Consider the following 26,167-nt stretch of genomic DNA (forward strand, 5'->3'; position numbering starts at 1 on the left):
ACCGGGAAAAAAGTCGCGCGCGTCGATTTGACTTTCAGAAAGAAAAGAAAGCTTCAGAATGTTAAATTTAAGGAAATATTGAGAGAAGGGTTCGTTTAATGCGAAAAGCATTACTCTTCATTTCAGGCACGTTCAGCCTCCGTTTAAGGCTTCAGCCTTCATCTCAAGCGTTTTAATAGAGGTATTACACAGTTGTGCTTTTTTCCTCTTTAATTTGTTGAAATCGTAGGCAATGTGTTTACCCTAAGGTATTTTGTATTATATAATTTTATATTATTATATATTGTTATATTGCATTATATAGCCTATAAAATATGCCTGCCCTGAACAATAAAGAAATATCTGTTTAACTTCGAGTGTTTCTTTTCCTCGTTTGCAGCCGCTTACTAACAATCATGAATTAGGATACGGGCCTAATGTGTGAAGAAATTATCATGAAATAGATTGCTTTAACATATTTCGCTTTTAAAATGGAGTTGAGTAAAATGTATATTTTTTAGGCTATAAGGATTGGCCAGTTTTTCAATAGACGATTCACAGCGAACCTACTTTAACCCTCAGACACGGTGTTATAAATTTGCTGTTGCCAGAATGGCAATGACCAAGTCGTAGTGCATTACTCAAGGCCCTGTGTTATGCCATATTATAGTGTAGTACGGTAGTTAACTTTTCAATGACTATTACAGCGTTCCACTGGTGGAGATATAGTGCAACAGATGTCGCCACGACAGCGTGGCTGAGCCATTATCAATGCTGTGGAGATGAACCGTATTGTTTTGCACCAGCAATTGTAAAATATCTTGGTATAATTCCATGTACAATGGAGGAATATTCGAATTATATTTGTTAAGGGAGTGTTGAGGAACGATACAACACCGCATAGCTCGAGCACTCCAATGTACAGATGTAGGTTTTATTGCGTTAATCAAGCCGACGTTACCCCCTACTGGGCATAACAGGACATAGCTGGAAAGCTACCTCTACAATATCACAATAGGTTAAGGCCGACACAGGCTACAGAAGGCCTAATTAAAATAAATAAATAAATAAACTTTTTCCCGGGATTCCCGGGAAATGGCTCGTCATTTCCCGGGATTTGATTCATGTCATTTTCGGGAAAAATATTAAACCCTAATAGCCAAGTAGCAGAAGACTTCTGCCTCGATGGCCTCAGAATCTCATCTCTCCTTTTTGCGGCTGATGTGGTCCTGTTGTCTTCATCAGGTGGTGGCCTCACAGTGGATTGGCTGGCGGCCGAGTGTTATGTGGCGGGTGTGAGAATTAGTGCTATATAAGAACTAGACCATTTACCATTTACCCCCAGTGATGGAGCAAGATGTCCCCCTTGTCCTCAGACCCTGCTTCCACTACAGAAAGCATGTCAGTGGGATTAAGGAGATCCTCGAAGTATTCCTTTCACCACCCGCGTATAGCCTCAGTTGAAGTCAGCAGCACCCTACCCGCACGATATACTGTGTGAGTAGAGCACACGTGACTCCTGAGTTTCCTGAAAGTTTGCCAGAATTGCTTTGAGGCCATCCAAAAGGCTTTTTCCATGGCCTCACCGAACTCCTCCCACACTCGAGTTTTTGCTTCGGCCACCACCTGAGCTGCATCTTGCTTGGCCTGCTGGTACCTGTGAGCTGCCTCTGGAGTCCCACAGGCTAAGTAAGACTGATAGGACTCATTCTTCAGCTTGATAGCTCCCTCCACCTCCAGTATCCACCATCGAGTTTGGGAATTACCACCATGACAGGCACCAACCACCTTGCAGCCGCAGCTCTGAGCAGCAGCCTCAACAATGGAGGTTCAGAACATGGTCCAGTTGGACTCAATGTCCTCAGTCTCCCTTGGAATGCTGTTGAAGTTCTGCTGGAGGTGCCAGGCATTCCCAGCACACCCTCACTATACGTTTGGGTGCCCCAGGTCTGTCCAGCATCCTCCCACCTGATCCAGCTCTGCACCAGATGGTGATCAGTTGGCAGCTCAGCTCCTCTCTTCACCCGAGTGTCCAGAACATATGGCCAGAACATATGTTTTGTTTGGACTTCTGTGGTTTGCACAGAAGTCCAAACAAAACACCATTCGGGTTCACATCAGATTCCTCCCAATCACGCTCCTCCAGATCTCACTGTTATTTCCCACGTGAACATTGAAGTCTCCCAGTAGGACAATGGCGTCACCGGATGGAGCACCCTGCCCTTCTTCAAACATATTTCTGCCCAGTAACATAGATTGCTTCACTGCACCCATTTATCAAATTATGTACAAGTATGCAAAACAGTCAGTATGCTCCCTTAATGTGGTCATAGTGCTGTCTGCAAATCAGGCAGAGATTTTGGAAGACATGGGCTGACAGCTGGATTTGAGTCTCCAAACCTTCGGGGATAAAATCTGTGTGTCCAATGATCCTACACTCTTTCAGGGTAGCAGTTCAAGTTTGTGGGTGTGTGATGGGCCTCACAGTCTCAGGAGAGAGCTTATGGCTAAACCTGTACGGCTTGGGAGATGCTCAGAAGGCTGAAGTCATGGACACAGCTTATGACCCCACTAAGGGTCTTTTTGGCCCACATTTGGTGAAAATGAGCAAGATCAGCACTTGCAGGAAAAGAGGGATATGCTTTCAACCTATTTCACCTCTCTTACACAAATAGGTGATCAGAGTAGCCCGAGTGGTCCAGTGATCCTGCAAGGAGACTCAGCAGGGCTTTTTTTTTCATCACTTCACACGTAAAGTACCCTGTCACTCAGTTGACCTCTGCAGAAGATGCATATTTTCACATCACCATTTATCTTCAAGCATCAGGATATTCTACTTTATGGATAATGATTGAGTGGAGTGATAAATCAGCTTGGCTTCAAGATCAACCAGCAAAACTGTCGCTTGAAAACCACACAATGTATAGAGTATCTGGGGCTCAATATAAATTCCATCTCTAATCAAATCACAATTTCGGAGTGGAGGATCACATCCTTCACTCAATGTCTCTCCTGTTTTCAGGTAGGGAAAGCCATGCAGTTCCAACTCTGTCTCCATCTACTTGGCCTCTGTAATATGTGTGGGGCATTTGGGGCTGCTTTTTATGAGGGATTTTCAGTTTTGGGTCACATCACTACATCTGTGCCCTCTCAGTCATCTCTGCAGCCATGGAGGGACCCAGCAGCTCTCGCTGCAGGAGTACCTCTGGGGGTGGCATCATCCAGGGTAACCCTGACCACACCCTTGTGGAGTGGCTGTGGCTCAGGAGGTATAGGAGATCATCTACTAATCAGCAGGTTGGTGGTTTTCTTGGGCAAGCTACTGAACCCCGAGTTGCTCCCAGTCTATTCATTGGAATGTGAAAATGTGTAAATGTTAAATTTAATCCATGGAAAAAAGTGCTTGAAGATATGAATGTGTGTGAATGGGTGAATGAGAGTGAGTCCTCAGGCAGAGCAGAAAAGCACTATATAAGAACCCGTCCAGTTATCTTTTACCATTACCATTTACCTCTGACAGGGTCAGGGTGTTACTGTGGGGATCATCATAGTTGCCATTTAGTCCCAGAGGCTGGCTCAGGATCACATAAATATTTTTGAGCTGCCCTCAGTGATCTTATCTTTATGGTATTTTTTGCCATATCTCCGTGGGCAACATGTTTTAGTGAAAACAGACAGCTCCAGAGAGAAATCACTGTTCAGAGAGGGGAGTCTTCATCCACAGGTGGTGGACCAGATATGGCAGAGATATAGCTGGGATGTTGATCTCAGATCAGGGGCTTTCACTAAAATAGTAGTGCCATGGTAGCCATCAAAACACTGGATATTAGAGAAAGTTCAGCTCCTAGCAGACAAACTGCCATCACTCTCCATCTGCAGGGGCCAAGGGCCTTCTCTCTCAGGTGTGGGGGAAGGTATGCCATCCTCACCTAGATCATGTGGGTCTCCCTTTTTTTTCCCACCCTATGGGGAAGGAGGCATCTTGTTCCATTTACTGAGATGGACAGCAGTTTGAAAGATATTAAATATGTGAAAATTATTTGGCTCTGTAATGTGTTGGTGCAGATGGTCAGGTAGGGGTCAGCTCTGAGGTCATCTAACCAGCTGTTCTTACGGAAGCCATCTAGATCATAACAGAGAGGTGATCGAGTCTTTGCAACAGCAGTGACGAAATTGTGGAGTAATCTAACTCTGTGTCTGAACAGGTCTGATGGTACAGACATTTAAAAACATTTAAATCTCTTTGAAAAACAGATGTATTCTCCTTGGCATTTGGCTGCAGTGTTTCATCCTTTTAGGCAATCACTTTTTAGGGTCTTTTTTTAATATTTACCATAATTTAATTAAATTTGATCCTATTTTATTTGTACTTAAGTATCCTAGGAACCACAGGTCTCTCATCTCATGTGATTGTGATTGGTGATTGGTATGTGTGAAAGTAACATTTAGATGAATGCCAGGACCCACAGTTTCTCAGAACATTGCTCTTTATCAAGATGATTGTTGTTGTTACAGCTGTGTGCTGTATCGTTGTTGTTGTGGGGGTGGGATCGCTCTGCGGCCTTTCTCTTTCTCTCCACATCTGGAGCGTCTCCTCCTAATTAAGGACACAAGATATAAGGAGGTGGGATAGGAGGCAGCACCCGAGAGAGAAGAGAGTGGTGTCAAGACCAGTTTGCACAACAGTGTTGGTCGTGCGGATGATTTGTTACTGCAGTGGTGGAGAGTGACCTGTCTGTGGGCCGACCACAGATGTGCTCCAGGGTTCTGGAGGATTGGGTTTATTGGATTTAGTTGATTGTGGGTTTGTTGTGTTTCTTGTCACCTGGCAGGACAGGTGGCATTTCCTGTTTGGAGATTGTTTTGTGTTCTGGCTAGTTTGTTTTCTTGTAAATACACAGTATTTATTTTACCAACGGTTTTGATTTCCTTGTTTGTTTTCTTGAACATATGCTGCTACCTCGTCCCCTAGACCCACGGGACATGACAGCTGTTTAATGATGATGTCATTCCCTTCACTTATTGTTGTGGTTTATTGGATTACGTTCATGTGGAACAGAAGAGCAATCCTGCTGAGTTCTACTATAGGTCTGTATTGCAGGCCAGAATCATACTTCTACACAAGTACATGAAAAAACATTAAAAAGTAAGTCATTTTCCTCTGGGAGCATCTGACAGCTGTGTCTTGTGTATTTTTATGTTCTTCCTACAGACACAGTGGACTCCATCACTCCAGACAAAGTTAGAGGTCTCAGAGATATGTTGAACAGCAGTGCCATGGACATTATGTACTACACAAGTCCTCTGTACAGAGATGAGGTGAGTGAGGGGATGAAAGGTCCCCACCATCTTTGAACATAAGATTTACTTATTTATTACCACACCTTTGGTCACTCCATCTGTGACCAAGCCCTCCAGCACACCCTGGAAACATCAGTGGTAGTTTTATCGCACACATCCAGGCACCATGGCCCTGTCGTGATAATGAAAGCAGAAAAGAAATATGGTTTAAAGTAAACATACTTCTGTATACTTTAACCCAGAAGAGCCCAGACCTATGTCTTCTTGAAGGAAAATTTATTAAGAATTTCAAAAATTGTTTTAATTAAAAACTTAATGAAGGCATTTTCCAGAATATTTTCAGACTTTCTTGTAATTTTTATGGTGGTCTTGAGCAATATTTCTGCAGACCTTTCAAAGTTTTTCATTGGACATTGGCTGCTTTTTCAGTCCAGTTCTTGTACCTGACCATTTTCAGAGGAATGTTCTTGTTTGTTTGGCCACTTAATACTGACCTATGAATCATTCAAGCTTAAAAAAAAACACCTAACTTGCAAGATGACCCAGTGTTATGTCTACACATAACAGACAATTTTGCAAAGAACTCATTTTAAATTCTATTCTGGTGTGTGTGTGTGTGTGAGCGTGTGTGTGTGTGTGTGTGTGTGTGTGTGTGTGTGTGTGTGTGTGTGTGTGTGTGTGTGTGTGTGTGTGTGTCACTGCCCAAGTGTTCTGATTCCCACGGGGACCACTGCTGCCTTCACCTTCCACATCCTCTCTAGCTCTTCTCTCAGCCCTTGGTATTTATCGAACTTCTCCTGTTTCTGACTCTTTACGTTACTCTCACTTGGTATTGCTACATCACTATGGCCTTCCTCCTCTGCTTGTCCACCACTACTGTATCTGGTTGGTTAGCCATTAACAGTTTGTCTGTCTGTATCTGGAAGTCCCACAAGATATGACTTGGGCAGGATGTGTGTTGCTGGGGGGGTCAGCTGGGGGCCAGCAACACAAGAGTTCAAATGTTTTATGCAGGTGTGGGGAAAAATGCTGTAGATCAAGAATGCTTTCAAAAAAATTAACTTTTAAGTGTCTATTTTCATTAATTAATGCAGTGAATAAACAGCAGAGAAATCAAATCGGTGTTTGGGGTGACCACCTTTCTGTACTTTTGCTTCCTCTGCTCTTTGGCCAGTATAGTGCCCCTGTAATGCGCTCAAATGCTGTGAAATATGTATCTACTTCAGATTTGCTAAAAGGTGGGACAAGTTTGATGTGCCTACTCACGTCAAAGCTGTCTTCTGGCTTAGGGAAGGTGACTGAGGGCTCCAGAGCTCTCACTCTTAAGTGGCTTCCACCTCCAAGTGTTGCTTTTGCAACTCCAGCTCCTTTATTCGCAGGGTTCATTGCAGAATTCTAGAATCGCCAGTTTGAGGAGGGAGACTGCAGCAGGGCAGGAACACCAGCAACAGCACCCAGCTCAACTCCTTCTGCTGGAGTTGGCTCACCGAACAAACCCCTTTCACCCAGCTTTGCACACAGGAGCTCTTTCAGCTCTTTTTTCTTTACATTTGTTGGCACTGGGACATCAAAGGAATTTGCAATAAGTGTAAGATAAGATAAGATAAGATAAGATAAGATAAGATAAGATAAGATAAGATAAGATAAGATAAGATAAGATAAGATAAGATTTGCGCATTACAGCAGCTCAGTACAGAGAAAAATGAAAAGGATGAGTAAAAACAAATGAACTAAAATAGAATAGAATAGAAAAACTATACACATATACATAAGCACTATATACATAAAATATATATCAATGTCAATACACACATATACATATACACACACATCAAAACACTATATACAGATATCAAAACATTATATACATTTGTAGCCAGTAAGATACACAGCATACAGGGTATGCATTATATGGGTGAGTGTAATAAATAAAATGTACAGTGTATCACAAAAGTGAGTACACCCCTCACATGTCTGCATATATTTAAGTATACCTTTTCATGGGACAACACTGACAAAATGACACTTTGACACAATGAAAAGTAGTCTGTGTGCAGCTTATATAACAGTCTTCATGCAGAGCAACAATTCATCTTTAAGATCCTCACAGAGTTCTTTGCCATGTTGGAACTTTCAGTGACCAGTATGAGAGAGTGTGAGAGCTGTACTACAAAACTGAACACACCTGCTCCCTATGCACACCTGAGACCTAGTAACACTAATGAGTCACATGACATTTTGGAGGGGAAATGACAAGCAGTGCTCAATTTGGACATTTACAGGTGTAGTCTCTTAGGGGTGTACTCACTGTTGTTGCTGCTGGTTTAGACATTAATGGCTGTATATTGAGTTATTTTGAGGGAAGAATAAATTTACACTGTTATATAAGCTGCACACAGACTACTTTTCATTGTGTCAAAGTGTCATTTTGTCAGTGTTGTCCCATGAAAAGATCTACTTAAATATCTGCAGAAATGTGAGGGGTGTACTCACTTTTGTGATAAACTGTATATGGACTGTATGCATAAAGTGATGGCAGTGGCGGTAAAGTGTCAGGTGCCTGATGACATCATGATGTGTTATACAGTCTAACTGCTGTTGGGATGAATGAGCTGTGAAAGCGCTCCTTCCTGCAGTGAGGATGTTTCAGTCTCTGACTGAAGGAGATGCTCAGCTCACCCACAGACTCATGCATAGGGTGAATGGGGGGGGGGGGGGGGGGGGGCTTTGCTAACATCCTCCTCTCACCCACCATCATCACAGACTCCAGAGGACATCCCAGCACAGAGCTCGACCTCCACACCAGTTTGTCGATCCTGCTCCTGTCCCTTTCGGTGCCCCCTGAGGTACTTGTAAGAGACCACTGTCTCGATGTCCTTTCCCTGGATGTTCACCGGTGCTGTAGGGGGGATTTCCTCCTGAAGTCTATGATCATCTCCTTCGTCTTGCTGGCATTGATTTGGAGGGCGTTGTTCTCACACCAGTCGACAAAGTCACTGACCCCCCCTGTATTCCTTGTTGTTCCCATCTGATACACATCTGATGAGAACTTCTGTAGGTGGCAGTGATCTGAGTTGTACCTGAAGTCTGAGGTGTACAGACTGAACAGAAAGGGTGAGAGGACCATGCCCTGTGGCGCCCATCTTTCTTACACTTATCTTACACTTAAGGTCATCTTTCTTACACTTATTAAGCTTCTCCTCCCTAGTTGGACTTATTGTAAAGTTATTGTAAAGTTGGACTTATTGTAAAGTCCTCCAACTTAAACTCCACACTGCCACCCCCAAACACAAGAATCAGGAAAGCAGAGGCAACAAAGGACAATGTGCTCAACGACGAGAATGAACAAAAGAATGGACGAGCCCCAATTCATGTTACATCTCTAGCACATAAGATGAAGTGCAACTCTCCACTCCAACCACTTCCAATTAAAGACTGTCAGCACAGAATAACTGAGGATGCTAAGCAGCAGTTTGTCTTCGGCAGTGAGCAGTGCCAAAACAACAAACAAAAGTTCTAATGTTTCCTATCCTCACCTAACCAAAACAGAAAGCAAACAAAAGACAAATATCTAACCTAAGCTCCTAGCCAACAACAAGAGAAAACTGGTGTCAACAAAAATGTCTTATCACTCTTACAAGCATATGTAGTGCTCAATATGTACAGTGACAAGTATTTACAATTTTCTATATACAAAGCTATTTGCAACACTCAGGGTTGCAGCAACTAGGCTAGATGTATATGGGGCTATTATTGTAGCAAAAGTTCTGTGTGTCCGTAAATGAATCCACGTGTGTAGAGATTTGTAGATGTGTAGAAATGTAGAGATTTGTGTGTGCGTAAGTGGATCTGTCTGTATCTGGATCCACGTGTTTCAGAGAAATCCTTCACATTTAATTTTTGTATTATGCCCACATTTTTGCAGCAGTTTTTCAGTCAGTAAAAAGTATTAAACCATTTGGTGTCTAAGTCTTAAAACAGTGGTGAAAAGTTTTTATTCTTTAATCACAGAGTTGAATTTATTAATAGACTTTGCATGCCTTAACACATGTGGAAAAGGTTTTGATTGTTTCAGTGTCTTTTGCACACTGTGTTATGAGAAATGCCTGAACTGTTTTAAGAGAGGTGGGACTGATGTTCCTGATGTGAGAGTTGACTTGATGGTGATGTTACTGAGGCCTGGGTGGGACGGGGTGTAGAGTGAATTGGATGGGAGTAGAATAAGGACGAAGGTTTATTGCACAGTTGTTGGCAGAGGTAGCACTCTCATTAAAAATCAGAAACCATAACTCATTTAAATTTGACCAATCTCTTTGTCAGGGTCAACTTACTGTGTATCTTCCAGCTATTTTTGGAGCACTCAGTGGACGTCCTGTTCTGTCCCATTGCAACTCCATTGCATCCTGAATCTCCTCCACTATGTCAAGACAGAGACCCTACAGCTGGCTTTTCATTTTGTCGAAATAATGGAACTTGCAGGAAGGCAAAGCTGGTGGATTTGGTGAGATTGTACTGATCTGGCACACAAAGGCATACACCAGAGTTCAGTTCATTTTTGCTGAATGTCCTGCCTTAGCTACTTCAGGATTTTACAGTAGAACTCTGTGTTGGTAGTATTTTCATTTGGAAGAACAATGTTTTGAATGTAAAAAAAATGACAAGCAAGCTCGTGATCAAACTCCTCACCTGTCACACTGTCTTCAAGCTCGGATTCTTTAGATGGCAACTGCTGAATACTGCTCTCGTCACCCACTATCCTCCATGTGAAAGTTGGTCCAGTTTGAAAAAGAAGTCAGTGTTTGCTCTCTGCAAAAGTCTGAGGTTTCTGGGGAAATCACAGAGGACACAGTCTAAGTGGTCATAACAGGATTTCCAGGAATCTAAAAATAGCTATTGCACTGTCTGAAAATGTCCAAGAAGATGATATTTACTGGGAGACTGGTCAAATTTAAATAAGGTATGGCTTTTGCTTTGTATGGGCAGACTGCGAAAACTTTTTAATCATCCCCTGGTTTTGGTAGAATAAGTGCAGAGGAATGGACACAAATTACCCCCACTGATCATTCCTCCAGCAGGTACAGTGCTGTTGTTTTTTTCTCTTTTAGTCATATATACACTGGAAGGATATACATTGTTGGACCCATATACTCTGATACACACTGTTTTTATTCAGGGTAACAGTTTAGGGCTAAGGGCCTAATGTAGATAAGGTAGTGTAAAACACTACCTTATCTACATTTATTTTGTGCTTTACACTGTAAGAGTTTGGAGAGCTTCCAAAAGAGCTAAGAAAGCTGCCAAGAAAATGATGTAACTCAAGTTTCAAAAAACAAATTCTTGTAAACTGAGAGATTGATCAAAGTAAAGTATGAATAACCACATGTAAAACTGCTTTAAAAAATATTTGGACACAAATTGGGAAAAGTGGGGTCCATTACTTCTGTGCTCCCTTTAAGAAACACATGTAGCCTCAGGCTTGCCTTAGTTCCCTCATAGTTGTACTTTGGCACAGAGGGAGCATGGCGGTGCAGTGGTTAAGACTATCGCCTGGCAGCAAGAGGGTTCCTGGTGTGAACCCTGGTCTTTTTGTGTGAAGTTTGTGTGGGTTTCCTCCAGGTACTGAAATCTGGATGTGCTGTTGGAATCTAGCCTGGCTGTGCAGCACTGAATTGTTGTCTACTGGCTGATCGAAATAACCCTAAAGTATCAAATATAACCAAATCTATATCAATCTGATTGAAATAATTAGACTTATTATCAGACAGTGTTGTGGATACATACTGATGTTTTGCTTGTCTCTGTAGATTACCAGGGGTTTGACTCTGGAACTGAACCGTCTGTACTCCCTCTTCTGCTCACGGAACCCAGACTTTGAGAAAAATGGAAAGGTGTCCATAGTGTCACACTCACTGGGCTGCGTCATCACCTTTGACATCATGACAGGCTGGGACCCAGTTCGCTTTCATCATCCAGAAGGCCTAGACCCAGAGGATACAAAGGTCTGCTGGCCTATGGATGAAGAGCGCCACCTTCAGGAGCAGCTGAGACTAACGCGCCTCAGGTACTCCTCAGGTTTTTCTTCTGAAACAGGTAAGGAGTTCGAGTCCGTATCTGTTTCGGCAAAAAGTGTACCAAAGGGTACAAAAGACTTTAGTGATAGTCCCTATTCTTGCACATTTTTTTCTGTATATGGACAGGTACAGAGGAAATTTTAATTGGATTGTGATTATTGCCTACTTAGTAACAGACGTATTCTTATTTTCCTGTAACTGTAAATGTCTGCATTTGTAATTAAAAACATAAATCGTGACATTCTACCTTGTCACATTACTTCTGTATTGCGAATGCAAAGCAGTGTTACTATCTTTGCTGTGCAGATGTACTCTACCAAAATCCCTTAGATGGTCTGTGATGGCACCATAGTGCTTCACTGGGTGGCACGGTCAACAAGAATCTTCTTAGTTTGAACCCCAGCTAGGTCTTCCAGTTCTTCTGTGGCTTTACATCAAAACACAAGATTAACTCTCTGGCTGAGTTAGGTAATTTTAGATGTGATAAAGATTTAAATACTCACTGGAATACAGCTTCAGAAAATACAGCAATTTGCTAATATTGTCCTGTGTGTTTGTGGCTTGGCTCTGCCTTTTCAGAGAGCTCACTCTTGTTCCTTCATTGACTTGGAGAAACATTTACATCTCATTTAATGTCAGATTTTTTCCAGCTCACAAATGTTACATCATTCTTTGCTTCTGGCTGAAAATTGTGTCAGCTGCTTTACACTGGAATAATGAATGGTATCCATCATCCTATCCAGGTTGAGGGACTTAGAGGATCAGTTCCAGGGTCTGCAGACCTCGTCTTGTGTTGCAGTTCCTGCCTTGAAATTCAAGGTAAAGATGGTGTAGCAGGTTCTCCTCAGTAACCACAAATAGAGGGAGCAGATTTGCACACACAACTCTTTATTGTAATACTTGCAGTAAAAATACTCTCATAAATGCTCAGGTTCAGAGACTTCCTGCCTCCTGCTCCAGTTTGTACACCACTTCTGTCCTCCGGACCCGCACCTACTGTACTATATAGCCTTGGACCACCTCAATTTAAAAGCCCGCAAAGCCAGGTGGTCCCAGCATTGGCATCCTTCATGTGGTGGAGCTACTGCAATGAGGGATGGTCCAACAGCAGGTAGCAACATAAGGTGTTGACTGCCCACTGGATTGCCCAGCACACCTTTTCCAACATGCTATAGTTTCCATCTGATGTAGAGCACTGGGTGGTCAACCCCACATACCTGCTGGGACAAAACTGGTCTAGTTTTTTTTTTTCTTTTCTTCTTTTACTCCATGCTGGTCTAGAACTCGTCAACCCGGGACACAAAGTAGGAACACAGAACCTTATAGCCCTATCCCTCTTCATGACAAGAACAATAGGACTACACCAGGCACTGTGTGACTCTTCTATCAACCTCATTTTTCCTCTATAATTCTTTTAGAACTACTTTTCGTTTGTGTTCCGACCGAACTGTCACCCCTGGGGAAGTCTTAACATGATGCTGTATGAGATCAGTGCGACGTGGTAGAAGAGAAAACACAGAAAAGCAGTGCTGCAACATCTGCCTCCAGGCTGGTGAGAAATGGTCATTGCAAAGGAGTGGAGAAGGTTTGGAGGAATTGGGCCCCAACTCAACTCTGGCTGGCTCACCAGACCGACAGGCTCCCTCCCTCCATGTTGAGAAATAAGGAAGGGAGCAAATACTTCTACATACTTTCATGGCACTGTAGCAGGTGCGAGGATGGAGGAAGGCAGTGGTGGACAAACTGGAGCCGGAAGCAGGAATGCTCTGAAGAGAGCATGAGAGTATTTTTCCTGCAAGTATTACAATAAAGAGTTGTGTGTGCAATTCCAAGCAGATTGAGGTGGGAAATCTGTGTTGCTCTGCCTCTGTCAGTTTGCACCACCTCATAGTCAACATCCCCCACTCATTGTGTGACCTCAAAGGGTCTTTGGCCCCTGGTTAGTAATTTAGAGCTGGAAGAAGACAATGTTATCTTTCGGTGAACATTGTCTGGTTTTGGTTCCCCTGTTGTACAGGTGATGTTGATGTTCTTGGGCCTGGAGCAAATTTTCATGTGACAGCCAACCCAAAGTGTGACATTTTGCTCTTAGGTCCATGACACATTGAATCTAACTTTTACTGGGACTTGGACTTTTCTCCCAGTTTTCTTTAAGTAGGTCCAAAAGACTGCAAGGTTTTCTACCAAACAGCAGTTTGAAGAGAAAATATTGCATGGAGGCCTTGGCACCTCCCGCACGGCAAACAACAGGGGGTCCAGCCATTGGTCCAAATTGTGTTCATCATCACTAATGAACGAGCCGTTGCACCAGATTGTCAGTCTGAGGATTTTGGGATGACTGTGGCTCAGGAGGTAGAGTAGGCTGTCCACCAATTGGAAGGTCGGTTGTTAGATCCTGGCTACTCCAGTCTGCATGCTGAAGGGTCTAAGTCACTCCCGATACATCTATTGCAGTGTGGATATGTGTGCAAATGTTAAATAAGGCACTTAGGTATAGAAAAAAGTGCTTTTATGACTGTGTGTGTGAATGGGTGAATGAGGCTTGTAGTAAAAGTGCTTTGAGTGCTCATGAGTAGAAAAAGTGCTATATAAGTATTAGTTCATTTATCATGATGCGCACTTGTCCAAATAGACTTAACCCCCAGTAACTCAATGTTCTTTCACTGCACATAAGGTGAACGGCAGGCCCTGGTCTGTCAAAATCTTCTTCAGGATTCCAACGTGGAAGATGACTTGAAACATTGCCTGTGCCTTGTATAAATGTTACGAAGGGGCACTGCTTTGGGATAATGAGTTGTGTAATCCACTAGAACTAACAGAAACAAATATCCACGTGCAACCTGGTGAAATGGCCCAATGACATCCATGCCAGTTCATTCAAATGGGATTTCCATAAGTGATGAAGTGAGCAAAGTTGCTGGATTAACCATCTGGTATTCAGAACAGGATGCGGACCACCGGTGCACATCCCCCCGGATACCTGGCCAATAGAATTGGCCAACTCTTTGGTACCAACAACTGGGCATTTTTTGTTTGTTGCAATTCAAATATAACCTGTCTCTAATCAATGAAAAGTGCAAGTACATTTACATAAGCTGACCATCAACTTTGATCACTTGCCAAAGGCAAAGCATAGTGCATCATGAGATAATTCACCAAGTTCTGGTGAATTAGGAACCGAGTGCAGCCTGAATCCACCATTGCCTGGTATATACCTCCTTGCATGTCACTCCCACACCATAAGAAGGTGGCCAGCCACCTGGCCAACATCTATGAGTGGGCATTCATTTCAGAAGTGGTGAGGTCACCCACACCTCCATCACTGGCTGGTGCTTGAGCTGGTGGGCTGGGTGCAGCTCCAACAGCTGAAAGGGCCGGTGGCAGCGAAGCAGGAACAGTGGCATGAGGTCCCAGAGAGGGAAGAAATTTCCTTCATTCTCCAGAGTGTTCCCATGCATGCACAGTGAGGTGGGCCTTAGACATAATGACTGCCGCCTTCAAGCTTGATGACTGGTGACATCTCACCTAGTCTTCTGTTTTTGGTGGTAATCCCTCCGTGTGACCACCAGCTCCAGCAGCAATTGCTCTCTGACTGCCTCTTCCGGTTACACCCACTGTGTGGCCACATCTTTCAGCTGCTAGGCATAGGCAAAAGGGGTGAACATCAGGCCCCAGCTTAGCTCTCCTGAAGCACTGGCATTTTTCAAACCACGAAGGACTGCAGATCATCTGTGTCAGAACATTTTTGGAGTCTGATCTTGGCTGCTGTCCCCTCCCTAGACAGCAGCATGTCCAAGGCTGCCTGTGAGCAAGTGCAGTGGTTCCCTGCTGCCTGCTCTGCATGCCTGGCAGCCATCTCTGCCAGCATTTGTGATTCTGACATGTCCCTGTTACTGAGGTATGTTAGGTACCAGTGTAGCAGGTTCTCCTCAGTAACCACAGTGGATTTGCACACACAACTCTTTATTGTAATAATACTTGCAGGAAAAAAAGTCCAGCTTCACAGCATTCCTGCTTCCTTTTCTAGTTTGTGCACCACTACCTCCCTCCAGCCTCGTACCTGCTACAGTGTTATGGAAAAGTATTTTTCTGATTTCTTAGTTTTTTGGTTATTTGTCACACTTAAATATTTCAGATCATCAAACAAACTTGATGACCTGATGCAAAGCACAAGTTTCATATTCAAATTGCAAATATTGTCGCAAGCATGTCAAATGGTCACAGCATCACATCTGATGCCACTTTGAAATGCAGACCTGACCACTAAGCGGCTGTGCAGGAACAATGAAGGTGTGTCAGTTATTCTCTAATGGTAAATCTACCCTGCTGTCTGTGTTGCAGGTAGAGAATTTCTTCTGCATGGGGTCTCCTCTGGCTGTATTCTTAGCATTACGAGGAATCCGGCCAGGAAACAATGGCATGCAGGACCATATTCTTCCGAAATCTATCTGCAATCGCCTCTTCAATATATTCCACCCTACAGACCCTGTGGTGAGCTGCACAGTTCTGTGTGTTACTAAAATGCTGAGATCACATTTGATCACTTTAATGATGAGTTTAGTGATCAAACTATTCACATTTTTTGAAATGATTACTAAATAGAATAATGTTACAAACTGTTATAAAATAGCATTAAAAAGCTATAAAAATAAGACTGCTATTAAAATAATATGAATTAAAATAAAGGACCAGCTGACAAGTGAGAGACCCTAAAGAGCCGAATCATCTGTATTTGTTTGTTTCAGGCGTACAGACTGGAGCCTCTAATCTTAAAGCATTACAGTAACATTGCCCCTGTTCAGATCCACTGGTAAGACATGCCAATTGTCTTGTATATGAGAGATATAATGTTTCTCCAGCAGTAGATACTGTGATGAAATGAGATGTTTGATTTTGTATCTAGTAATAACTATTGATGTGGATGTGATGTGCAGGTACAACACCACCAGCCCAACACCATATGATCTGATCCGACCCACACTACTCAATCCCCTGAAGGAGACTGTGTCTGTCTCAGATTCAGAGAGCATCCCCAGCCCCTGCACCTCTCCGCCCCAGCCACGGCGCCACTATGGGGAATCAATCACCAGCCTGGGCAAGGCCAGCATCATGGGTGAGGGTTTTGGCTGCATGGATGGTAACAGAACATTATATAAGTGTTTTTCTAGTTCTCATGTTTAAAGATCACTTTAATTAAATAAAAAAAATCAGGGATGTATATGAACACCGAGTGCAATCAGCTGATGTGAGCTAAGAGAAACAGGAGGTACATGAGATGCTGATATTGTAGCAGGCCCAGCACTGGGCAGTAAACAGGGTCTAAACAAACAATAGAAGCATTTAGCTCCTGACAGTAACTGATTTGATTTTACACAGCAGATATGGAGCTATTGCTCCTATTACTATTGCATTTGGTTTCTCTTTAGAGCTTACCCTTCACTTAGCAGCCACATATGGAAATGAGTCAAACAAACCTGTTCAGGCGATAGACTGATCAGAAGATGGGTGGTTTGATCCTTAGCGCCTCTAGTCTGCATGTTGAAAAACATCTGCTGGTGTCTGAGTTTGTGCCAGATAGATAAAAAGCACTTAAAGATGTGTGTGAATCGATAAGAGCAGAAAAGCACTTTGTGAATAGCAGCTGATTTACATTTTGGTGTCACATTTCTTTCTGCACACAGACAGAACCTTTTGCCTGTCCAGTAAAAGTGACATTACAATCAGCAGCGTGTTTGCCACTTTTAACATAAATTTCACATTTGTTTCACTCATACAAAAACTAAAATGCAGAATGTTCTCCATGCTATCAAACAGTCTGACTGGGTTCGCAGTTGTGTAACAGCAAAGCCCTGGAACTGGAGATGGGTGAAAAATTTAAGGGAAAACCTAAATCCTTGATCCTACAGTGAGGAGATCCTTGGCTCTGTGAAGCATTTTACTGCCATGGGTTCGATCTACTCATCCCCTCAGACAAGGGTCATGAACCTTTAGCCCATTTGCCCATTTCCAATGACTCCATGATGCTTTGACAAAAAGCGAACATCAAGTTTATTGGTGCAGAAATCCATTTTTTTTCATTTCTGATACCGATACCTTGGCTGTCTGCTGATACAAAGTACCAATTTGACAGTAGTGTAAAATTAATATGCTGTATTCCTCAGTCTGAGGCCCAGAGTATATATCTGTATATTTATTTATGTGTAAGCTGACATCAGACTTTAGTATTGTTTTCCTAACTTTGTAAAATAAAATGTAACAAATCCAAATCTATATATAAATGTAAGCATCCCAAGAAGTCTTACACTGAATCAACATCTCATAATGTCTCTGTGACTGAATATAAACAGTAGCAGTTAATGAGTGAGAGAGAGAAGCCAAAGCTTCACTGTCTGAGCTTTGCAGTACTGTCCACTTGACCCCAGTGCGCAGGTAAGTTAAAAAAATAAATAGAAGCTTTTAGATATACTATCAAACTGCTGAACCCTTTGCTGCTAGCTTCCTCCATGCTATGCTGACTCTGCTGCTGCTGCATGGAATGTTAAACTGAATAACTCGCCTCACTGTAATCAATACGCTACCCAGTTTTTAGCATAAGGATCTGACTGATAGCTAATTTGAATATTTGGTTGGTGCAATCCTAATAAATATTTATCCAATACTTATCCAAGTCAGGGTCATTTGTGTGTGTTTTCAGATGAAAACGGTCACGTTTTGTTGTGTTTTGGCCTGTTGTTTACATGAAATTGGCATTTTGAGTCTCTGAAAACAGTACAATTTCAACATGGGTTCCATAGTAGAGCATTTTCAAAATGCTCTGTTCTCTGTTTCTGTGTAAATGGCTAAAATGCAACTTTTTGAAAACGGAAGGTACTGGCCCACAGTGTTGCCAACATAGCGACTTTATAGACACCCCCATATATGTCTATGAATTCTTGAGTATGTATCTATTTGTATGAAAATGTATCACATGTGCTGGAAAATCTTGAAAATTGACCTTGAAAATGCTTAAAAAGTGCTTGAATTGGATTCTGGAAAAGGTGTACGAACCCTATAGTAACATTGTTCAAACTCACTGTTGCCAGACCTAGAGACCATTTCAGTTGTGTGCAGACCATTTTACCTACCCAGACAAATCGCCGTGATAGTTTTAACAGCCGTATATATCCTTCAAGATGCTAACATTAGCATAGCTCTGTCCCTCCTGCACGAAATCATCAGTGAACAGATGAAGGCTCACCCAAATGGTTGCTTCATTGTTGAAGGAGACTTTAATTAAGCTGTACTGAATCTGTACTCCCCAGGCTAGTACAGTATGTTAAATTTCCTACCAGAGGCAGCAGCACATTAGAAAAATATTAAATAGGGAAAGACCCAGCTGCCTCCCAGCGCAGCCCAAGAACTGCCCGACACCCAGCAGAGCCTCCTCCAATGCCAAAGAGGCCCGAGCCACCCCCAGGCAACAACCCCCAAGGGAGTGGGCCAACAGCCACGCCAAGACATCCAGCCATGCACCCCGGGACCCACATGCACCCACATCCCAGGGGAGGCAGCATTGATCAGTGGCGAGCGGTAGGGAGGGGTAAATCCCGCCCTCTGCAACCATGTTTCACAGGGGCCAAAACTCAGTAAGCCTCAGACCCAGGACCAGCGAGTGCTCTGAGTCTAAGTCCAGGAGTCCAAAGTCACCTGTGCCAGAAGTATCCCATTGCCTCCTTCGTCGGCCTCCTGCCAAGCCACCAAAGGTGTCCCTTTGCTTCCTTTGATGCCTTTCTACCAAGTCACCTGAGGGTCTCAGTCATTGTGGTTGGCTTGCTGAACTGTTTGGTCTTAATCACTAGCCATCCTGCTGACTGGTTTCTAGGCTGATTGTCTGAGTTGCTTCGTTTCTGCCTCTGGTTGCCTGGCCGGTCTCCTGAGCTCCGTGGCCTGGTCACTGGCCACGTGGCTGACCTCCTGAACTGCCCTGTCTTCCATGCTGGCCTCCTGGCTGGCCCCCTAAATTGCGTTATCTTCCTTACAGTTTTCCTGGCGGACCCTCTGAATGTTTTTTTGTCCTTATTCTGCCTCATCCCCAACATCCTAATTTGGACTGGGTTTTTTTTGTTTTTGTTCTGGTTCTGTGTCTTTCTGTTTCTGGCCTGGGTAAGCCTCTGAACTCTTTTTGGACTCGGTTGCTCCTTTGTTTGTGTTTTGTCTGCTGATTTTTGAACTACTGCAGTGCCAAAATAAAGTCTTAAATTGGTCTTGTGCAGCCCAAGCCTGAGCCTGACGTGAGCCCATGGGTCCCTCGTCGCCTGTGCATGAGCTTGAGCCCGAGGGTCCTATGCCACCTGAATCTGAGGGTCCCACACTGCATGAACTGAACCTAAAGGTACCACACCTCTTGACCCTGAACCTGAGAGAGTCCTCAGCCGCCTGGTGCCATGTGCACTTATGGCCATCCTTATGTTCAAACATGATGTTTGTTATGGACAGACTGTGGTTTGCACAGAAGTCCAACAACACAACACCAGGCAGGCATTCCTCCCAATCACACCCCTTCAGATCTCACTGTCATCACCCATGTGAGCATTGAAGTCTCCCAGTAGGACAACGGAGTCACCAGATGGAGCACCCTCGAGCACCCCACCCAGTGACTCCAAGAAGGCTGGGTTTGCTGAACTGCTGTTCGGTGCATAAACACAAACAGCCTATCTCTGGCCTGAAGGTGCAGGAAAGTGACCCACTTGTCCATCAGTAAAAGCTCCAACATACAGCAAGCTGAGGGGTACAAGGATATTTACTCCAGCCCACCACCTCTCACCAAGGGTAACTTCAGACTGGAACCTCACCCCTAGCTCAGGCCCATTTCTTACCAGAGAGGTGAGGCTCCAGACATCAGCCTCAATAGCCAGGGATCAGTCCACCAGGGCCTCCACCCTTGGCTGCTGCCCAACACACACTGCACTAGACCCCCACGGTTCCTCCTGTGGGTGGTGGGCCTACAGAAGGGCGGACCCATGTCTCTTCTTCAGGCTGCGCCCAGCTGGGCCCTACAGGCCACCAGGCACTCTCCCTCAAGCCCCCTCCCCAGGCCTGGCTCCAGGGTGGGGCTCCAGTAACCTTTTCCTGGGCTGAGTAAACTATTCCCTGGATCTTCCTCTCATGAGGGTCCTCTGAATCACTCTTGATCTGGCCCCTCATCAAGGATCAATCTACCTTGGGAGATCCTACCAGGTGGCAAAAGTCCCTGGACAACATAGCCCCTGGGATCCCTGGGACACACAAATTCCTCCACTATGATAAGGTGGTAATTTGCGGAGAGGTATAATAATAGAAAATAGTAAAATTAAATGGAACAAGTTCAATAGGGCCTTTTGGTGCCTTTTAACAGCTTTTGGTGCAATGTGAAAAGAAAAAAACATGGAGTAAAGTAGAGAATTTAACTGTGCATGGACAGATTACTGCCACAGCTACTGGCTCAGTAAGACTCATAGTGGTCTGTGTAGCTTTCTAGCCATTCTATTTCAGAGTAAGCCTACACATGTAATGGCCCACTTCAGAATTGTTCTGAAGTGGAGTTTTGTTGGTAATAAATAACCATAAACAAATTTTATTATTTTAGTGTTAAAGTTTCTTAAATGCAACAACAAGAAGCTTTTTTTTGTCATGAAATCGTGAATAGCCCACTGTAGAGTAGTCACATGGCAAAAAAATTATTTATACCTACTAGTAATAATTAATGTTGTTTTTTCTCAGACTATTTGTCTGATTTAGTGCTCAGTTCAGAACAAATAATTATATCAGAATCAGAATCAGAATCAGAATACTTTATTGATCCCAGAGGGAAATTTCTGTTGTTACAGCTGCATTTAAATGAGTAAACCAAAAACACAATAACATGCACATAGTGTATAGTGTAACATACATAGTGGGTGATTTTAACATCCATGTAGATGCTGAAAATGACAGGAAATGGCGTCTCACTAATTTAGAAGATGCTCATTTAGCCTGGAAAAAGAGTTTGTTGAGCTATAAAAAAGCCCTACATAAAGCCAGGACATGTTTTTAAATATATATATATATATATATATATATATATATATATATATATATATATATAAAGTGTGTGTGTGTGTGTGTGTTTGTTTACACATATGCCAAACTGCCAAATCCCACTTTCAGCTTGTGGAGTGACAGAAACAATGCTGAAATACAGTAATCTCTCGCTACTTCGCGGTTCGCTTTTCACGGACTTGCTGTTTCGCAGGTTTTCAGTCAATATTAGTGTAAAATATTTATTGCGTATTTTCGCTGTTTTGCGGGTTTTTGCGGTACTCGTTCTTCACATGTATAGTACGTGTTGTAAAGTAATGTATATATTTGGTGTATAAGTGTGTGGGGAGGGTTTATAAAAACTTAAAATATTGTATAACTACTAAAATAATGTATAAGTATTAAAATAAATATAGCGTCCCTACTTCGCGGGCGGTCCTGGCACATAACACCCGCGATAAGAGAGGGATTACTGTAGTCTGTAGAGAAACACCTAATGGTTTTTCATCCCAGCAGAGTAAATATTGTTTACAAATTACTTTAAATTATGTATGTACAATATAATGATATAACGCATAAATCTCATTGCCCCTAAGGTGCGGCAAGTCTCGGAAAGGGAATTGGAGGAATCCTATTTTCCCGCTTTTCCCGTTCCAGTGGCCAGGTGGGTGGAGTGGAGGAGGAGCCATCAGATTCTGAGGGTGGAACCTCTGAAGTGAAAAATGTGGCAGCAGGAGAGGAAGGTGTAGCAGGGACCGAAAGAGAAGAAAAGGACAAACAAATAGAGGAGGAGCCTGCCATGTCCCAGTCCACCTCAGCTATTATGGACATCACCTCATGTAAGTTCTGTAAAATAAAGCATCCAGTGTCTGCTTTAATTGTTGAGGTCTTTTACCTTCCTGTTATTCTGTTTCAGCTGAATTACTCCTCTTTACTCTGTGGTAAATGGAGTAGTTCTTATATAGCGCTTTTCTACTCTAGCTGAGCACTCAGAGCATTTTATCCATGTTTGCATTCACCCATTCACTGTTTTCAATTTCAAAGAAGGAGTGCTCTGCCTCCAACTGTTGCATCAGCTGAGCAAATTTGGGTTCAGTATCTTGCCCAAGGATACTTTTGCATGCAGACTGGAGCAGCCAGGAATCAAACCACCAACCTTCCAATTAATAGATGACCTGCTCTACCTCCTAAGCCACAGCCACCCATGTACAGCTGTACCAAGTAGTTTTGTGCCACTACTGCCAATACTGAACCAGTGAACGTATGCTTATGTCAAGACCAATCACATCACATACAATTATCCGTAAAAAGTTTGTGCTGGAGAGTACTTGAAGAGGTCAGATCCAAAAACCTCTAGGCCTATCTGACACTTTTTGCTTTACATAAGCATTTTTAATAGGCTCCTATGTTTAGATTCATCCATCCATTTTCTTCTGCTTATCCTTTTCAGGGTTGCGGGGGGGGGGGGGGGGGCTGGAGTCTACCCCAGCTGTCATAGGGTGAGAGGCAGGGTACACCCTGTACAGGTCGCCAGTCTGTTTCAGTCTTCAGTCTCAGTCCTCAGGCAGCGGTAACGCCGACCTGATGAGAGCAGGGAGAAGAGAGAGTGTCGGGGGTGGCTGGGCTGTTTTAGGATCTTCATGGCCCTCAGCCTGCACTGCTTGGTGTAAATGTCCTGCAGGTTGGGGAGGGTGGTTCTGATGGTCCGTTCAGCTGAACGAACCAACCTTTTAAGGGCCATGAAGTCCTGTTTAGTGCAGTTTCCCCTCCAGGTGGCAATGTTCCCATGCAAGATGCTCTTGATAGTGCAGGTGTAAAAGTTTCTTCCATGAGTGGGAGCTCCTCAGCCGCCTGAGGAGGTAGAGATGCTGTCTGGCCTTCTTCACAGTGTTTGAAAGGTATTTGAAAGGTTCCACTCTTTCCACCTCAGCAAGTCAAGTTGACATGTTCACTGTATTCAACACCAGCCTGGCTTGAAGACTCTACTTCTGACACTGGTTGACCCTAATATGTATTTTCTCTGTTCCAGTGGAACTGGAGAGACGCATCGACTTTGAACTGCGGGAGGGCTTGGTGGAGAGCCGCTATTGGTCAGCTGTGACCTCGCACACAGCCTACTGGTGCTCTTATGATGTGGCTCTGTTTCTCCTCACCTTTATGTACAGACCACAAGAGCTTCCTGAACCTGCTGAAGACAGCCCAGACACCTCATAAGTGCAGAGTGAGCATGAAGCCATTACACCTGGGGTCAATTCACTTTCTATTCCCAACTTTTGAAATACAAATCCAATTCTGAAAATGGTGGGATGTTGAGTAAAATGTAAATAAAAACAGAATGCCATGATTTGCAAATCCATAAAGCCATATTTTATTCACACTAAAACACTGAAAACATATCAAATGTTTAAACTGACAAAATTTACCATTTTAAGAAAAAAGGTCATCTTGAATTTGATGCAGCAACACACATCAAAACAGCTTGAACAGGGTCAAGTTTACCACTTTATAGCAGTGGTGAACATGATCCATAACAGTCGGTAAATGTCTGGGAACTGAGTTGTTAGACTTCTGGGAGAGGAATGTTGTCTCTCTCTTGCCTGATATACATTGCTTAAAAAAAATTAAAGGAGCACTTTAAAACTACATCAGAATTAGAAAAATAATCCTGCTGGATATCTCTACCGATATGTACTGGGAGTTAGGAATGAAAGGATGCCACATCATTTGATGGAAATGAAAATTACCAGCCTACAGAGGGCTGATTTCAAAGACATCTTGATAATCAAAGTGAAAAATGATGCAGCAGGAACGTCCATTTTGCCAAAATTTCATTCCATCAACTTAAAACTCAAAACTGTGTAGTTTGGACAGCCCCATGTACTTGTATGCATGCCTGACAGCATCGGGGCATAATCCTAATGAGATGACAGATGGTGTCTGCAGTAATTTCCTCCCAGTTCTGAACCAGGGCATCACTGAGCTCCTGGACCATCTGAGGTGGCAATGGACTGAAATATAATGTCCAGAGGTGTTCTGTTGGATTTAGGACAGGGACAGTCAATGGCATCAATTCCTTCATCCTCCAGGAACAGCCTGAATACTCTCGCCACATGAGGCAATGTCGTGCACCAGGAGGAACTAGTTCACCTAATTTTTTGCAAAATTTTCTCTTTTGTTGCCCCCATTTCAGATTTACTGAGGTGTGTTCCTGTGGACGGTAGGAACACCCAAGAGGGTTGCTTCCCTGCACCTTCAGGCCGGGAAATGAGTCCTCACTGTTGTCAACATCTGACACAGACAGCAACATGTCTGTGTGTAAAATTGGACAGTTAAGGATTGATTTGAAAATTCTTTTATTTGTTTTTAAATGTCTTCATGGCGTTGCCCCACCATATCTGTTTGACCTGCCCCACCTGTACGCTGGTGATGGCAGTCCGACACTGAAGCTTTGATACACGCTTTGGGCTTACAGTTCCATAGAACCAAGCTTCGAAGCTTGCTTTGGGGCGAAAGAAATCACGTGACATATGACAGCCGAACTAGCAACTGCTCCATTCCCCGAATGAGTCACCTGACAGGTTTGAGGTGCACTCATGTGTTTCACTGACACCACCACATCTGGTTATGAGCAAAAAAAGAAACCGGCTCAATCCAAAAACAGTTTAAAAAATAATGTACTTCAATAAAAAACTTTCCGTGTTCCCCGTCCCACAAAATCACCCCCCTGCCATAGTTACACATGCACACCCAATTTATACCATGTTTTCCCAGTACTCTCTCCTTAATAACACAACACACACATTCAGCCATCTTTATTTGTAAATATTACATCATATCATGATATTCGGTCATAATGTGTGTGCCTCAAAGTTTGCAAAGATGCTTCAGAACAAAAGTTATTTTCTGCAAAAGTAAATGGACTAGTTCTTACAGCTCTTTTCTACTCTATCTGAGCACTCAAAGCACTTATACAACACATTTGCATTCACACCCCATTCATACAAGCACTTCCATGTGAATCTAAGCTAAGTGCTTTTTACTGTCTAACATTCACACACATTCACACTCCAACGCTTGCGTCGGAGAGCAACTTGGGATTCAGTATCTTGCCCAAGGATACTTTGACATGCTGCCCGGAATCGAACCGCCAACCTTCCGATTGGTAGGTGACCTGCTCTACCTCCTGAGTCACAGCCACCTCACGAGAGTAAAGTAGATGATGTGTGTGTGCGTGTGTAATTCAAAGCGTTGCACTTCTCTAGGAGAGGGTGCTGTAATTGAAGCTTCGAGTAATGAACCCATTTCAAAACAGTTGGCTCAAGTGGTTCGGTGCTTCACAAGAGCTTCATTTGCCCATCACTGTCATCACTGTATGCCCCCTCACGCTCACTCAGGTCAGCTGATCTGTCAAAAAAACAAAGACAAAGCTGAGAGGTGACCGCGCTTTTTCAGCTGCTGTTCCAAAGTTGAGTTGTTGGCTCTTACTGTTTGTTTTAACTGTGGTTTTACTTTATTTTTTTTATTTTTTTGGTTCTTATTGTTTAATTGCTCTAACCACTGTCTTCTATGTTTGTTTTTTTAATGTTATATTTTACTTTTTGTTTTGTTTTTTTATGTATTTTAAACCTGTTTGCTCTTACTTGTGTACAGCACTTTGGCCAATGGCACTGATTTTAAAGTGTTTTATAAATAAAGTTGAATTGAGTTGTTTGAGCTTATGCACTGAATGACAGTTCAGAGTACCCACCCTTCTTAGAGTCCCTGGACAGGGTGCTCGAGCG

At 43.2% G+C, this 26,167-nt stretch overlaps 1 protein-coding gene across 1 annotated transcript in view; it reads left to right on the forward strand.

Moving 5' to 3' along the window:
* ddhd1b (DDHD domain containing 1b) overlaps nt 1-25,386 on the forward strand; it is a 43,459-nt gene extending 18,073 nt beyond the window's left edge. The window contains exons 6-13 of the mRNA XM_030722365.1: nt 5,192-5,298; nt 11,085-11,341; nt 12,095-12,170; nt 15,693-15,842; nt 16,097-16,161; nt 16,286-16,464; nt 21,983-22,225; nt 23,416-25,386. Coding sequence (XP_030578225.1) covers nt 5,192-5,298; nt 11,085-11,341; nt 12,095-12,170; nt 15,693-15,842; nt 16,097-16,161; nt 16,286-16,464; nt 21,983-22,225; nt 23,416-23,600 — 1,262 coding nt within the window. The 3' untranslated portion in view covers nt 23,601-25,386. The remainder of the gene's footprint in view (nt 1-5,191; nt 5,299-11,084; nt 11,342-12,094; nt 12,171-15,692; nt 15,843-16,096; nt 16,162-16,285; nt 16,465-21,982; nt 22,226-23,415) is intronic.
* The last annotated feature ends 781 nt before the right edge of the window (nt 25,387-26,167 follow it).

This window comes from Archocentrus centrarchus, chromosome 24 (assembly GCF_007364275.1).
Source record: "Archocentrus centrarchus isolate MPI-CPG fArcCen1 chromosome 24, fArcCen1, whole genome shotgun sequence".
In the NCBI taxonomy this organism is placed as follows: domain Eukaryota; kingdom Metazoa; phylum Chordata; class Actinopteri; order Cichliformes; family Cichlidae; genus Archocentrus; species Archocentrus centrarchus.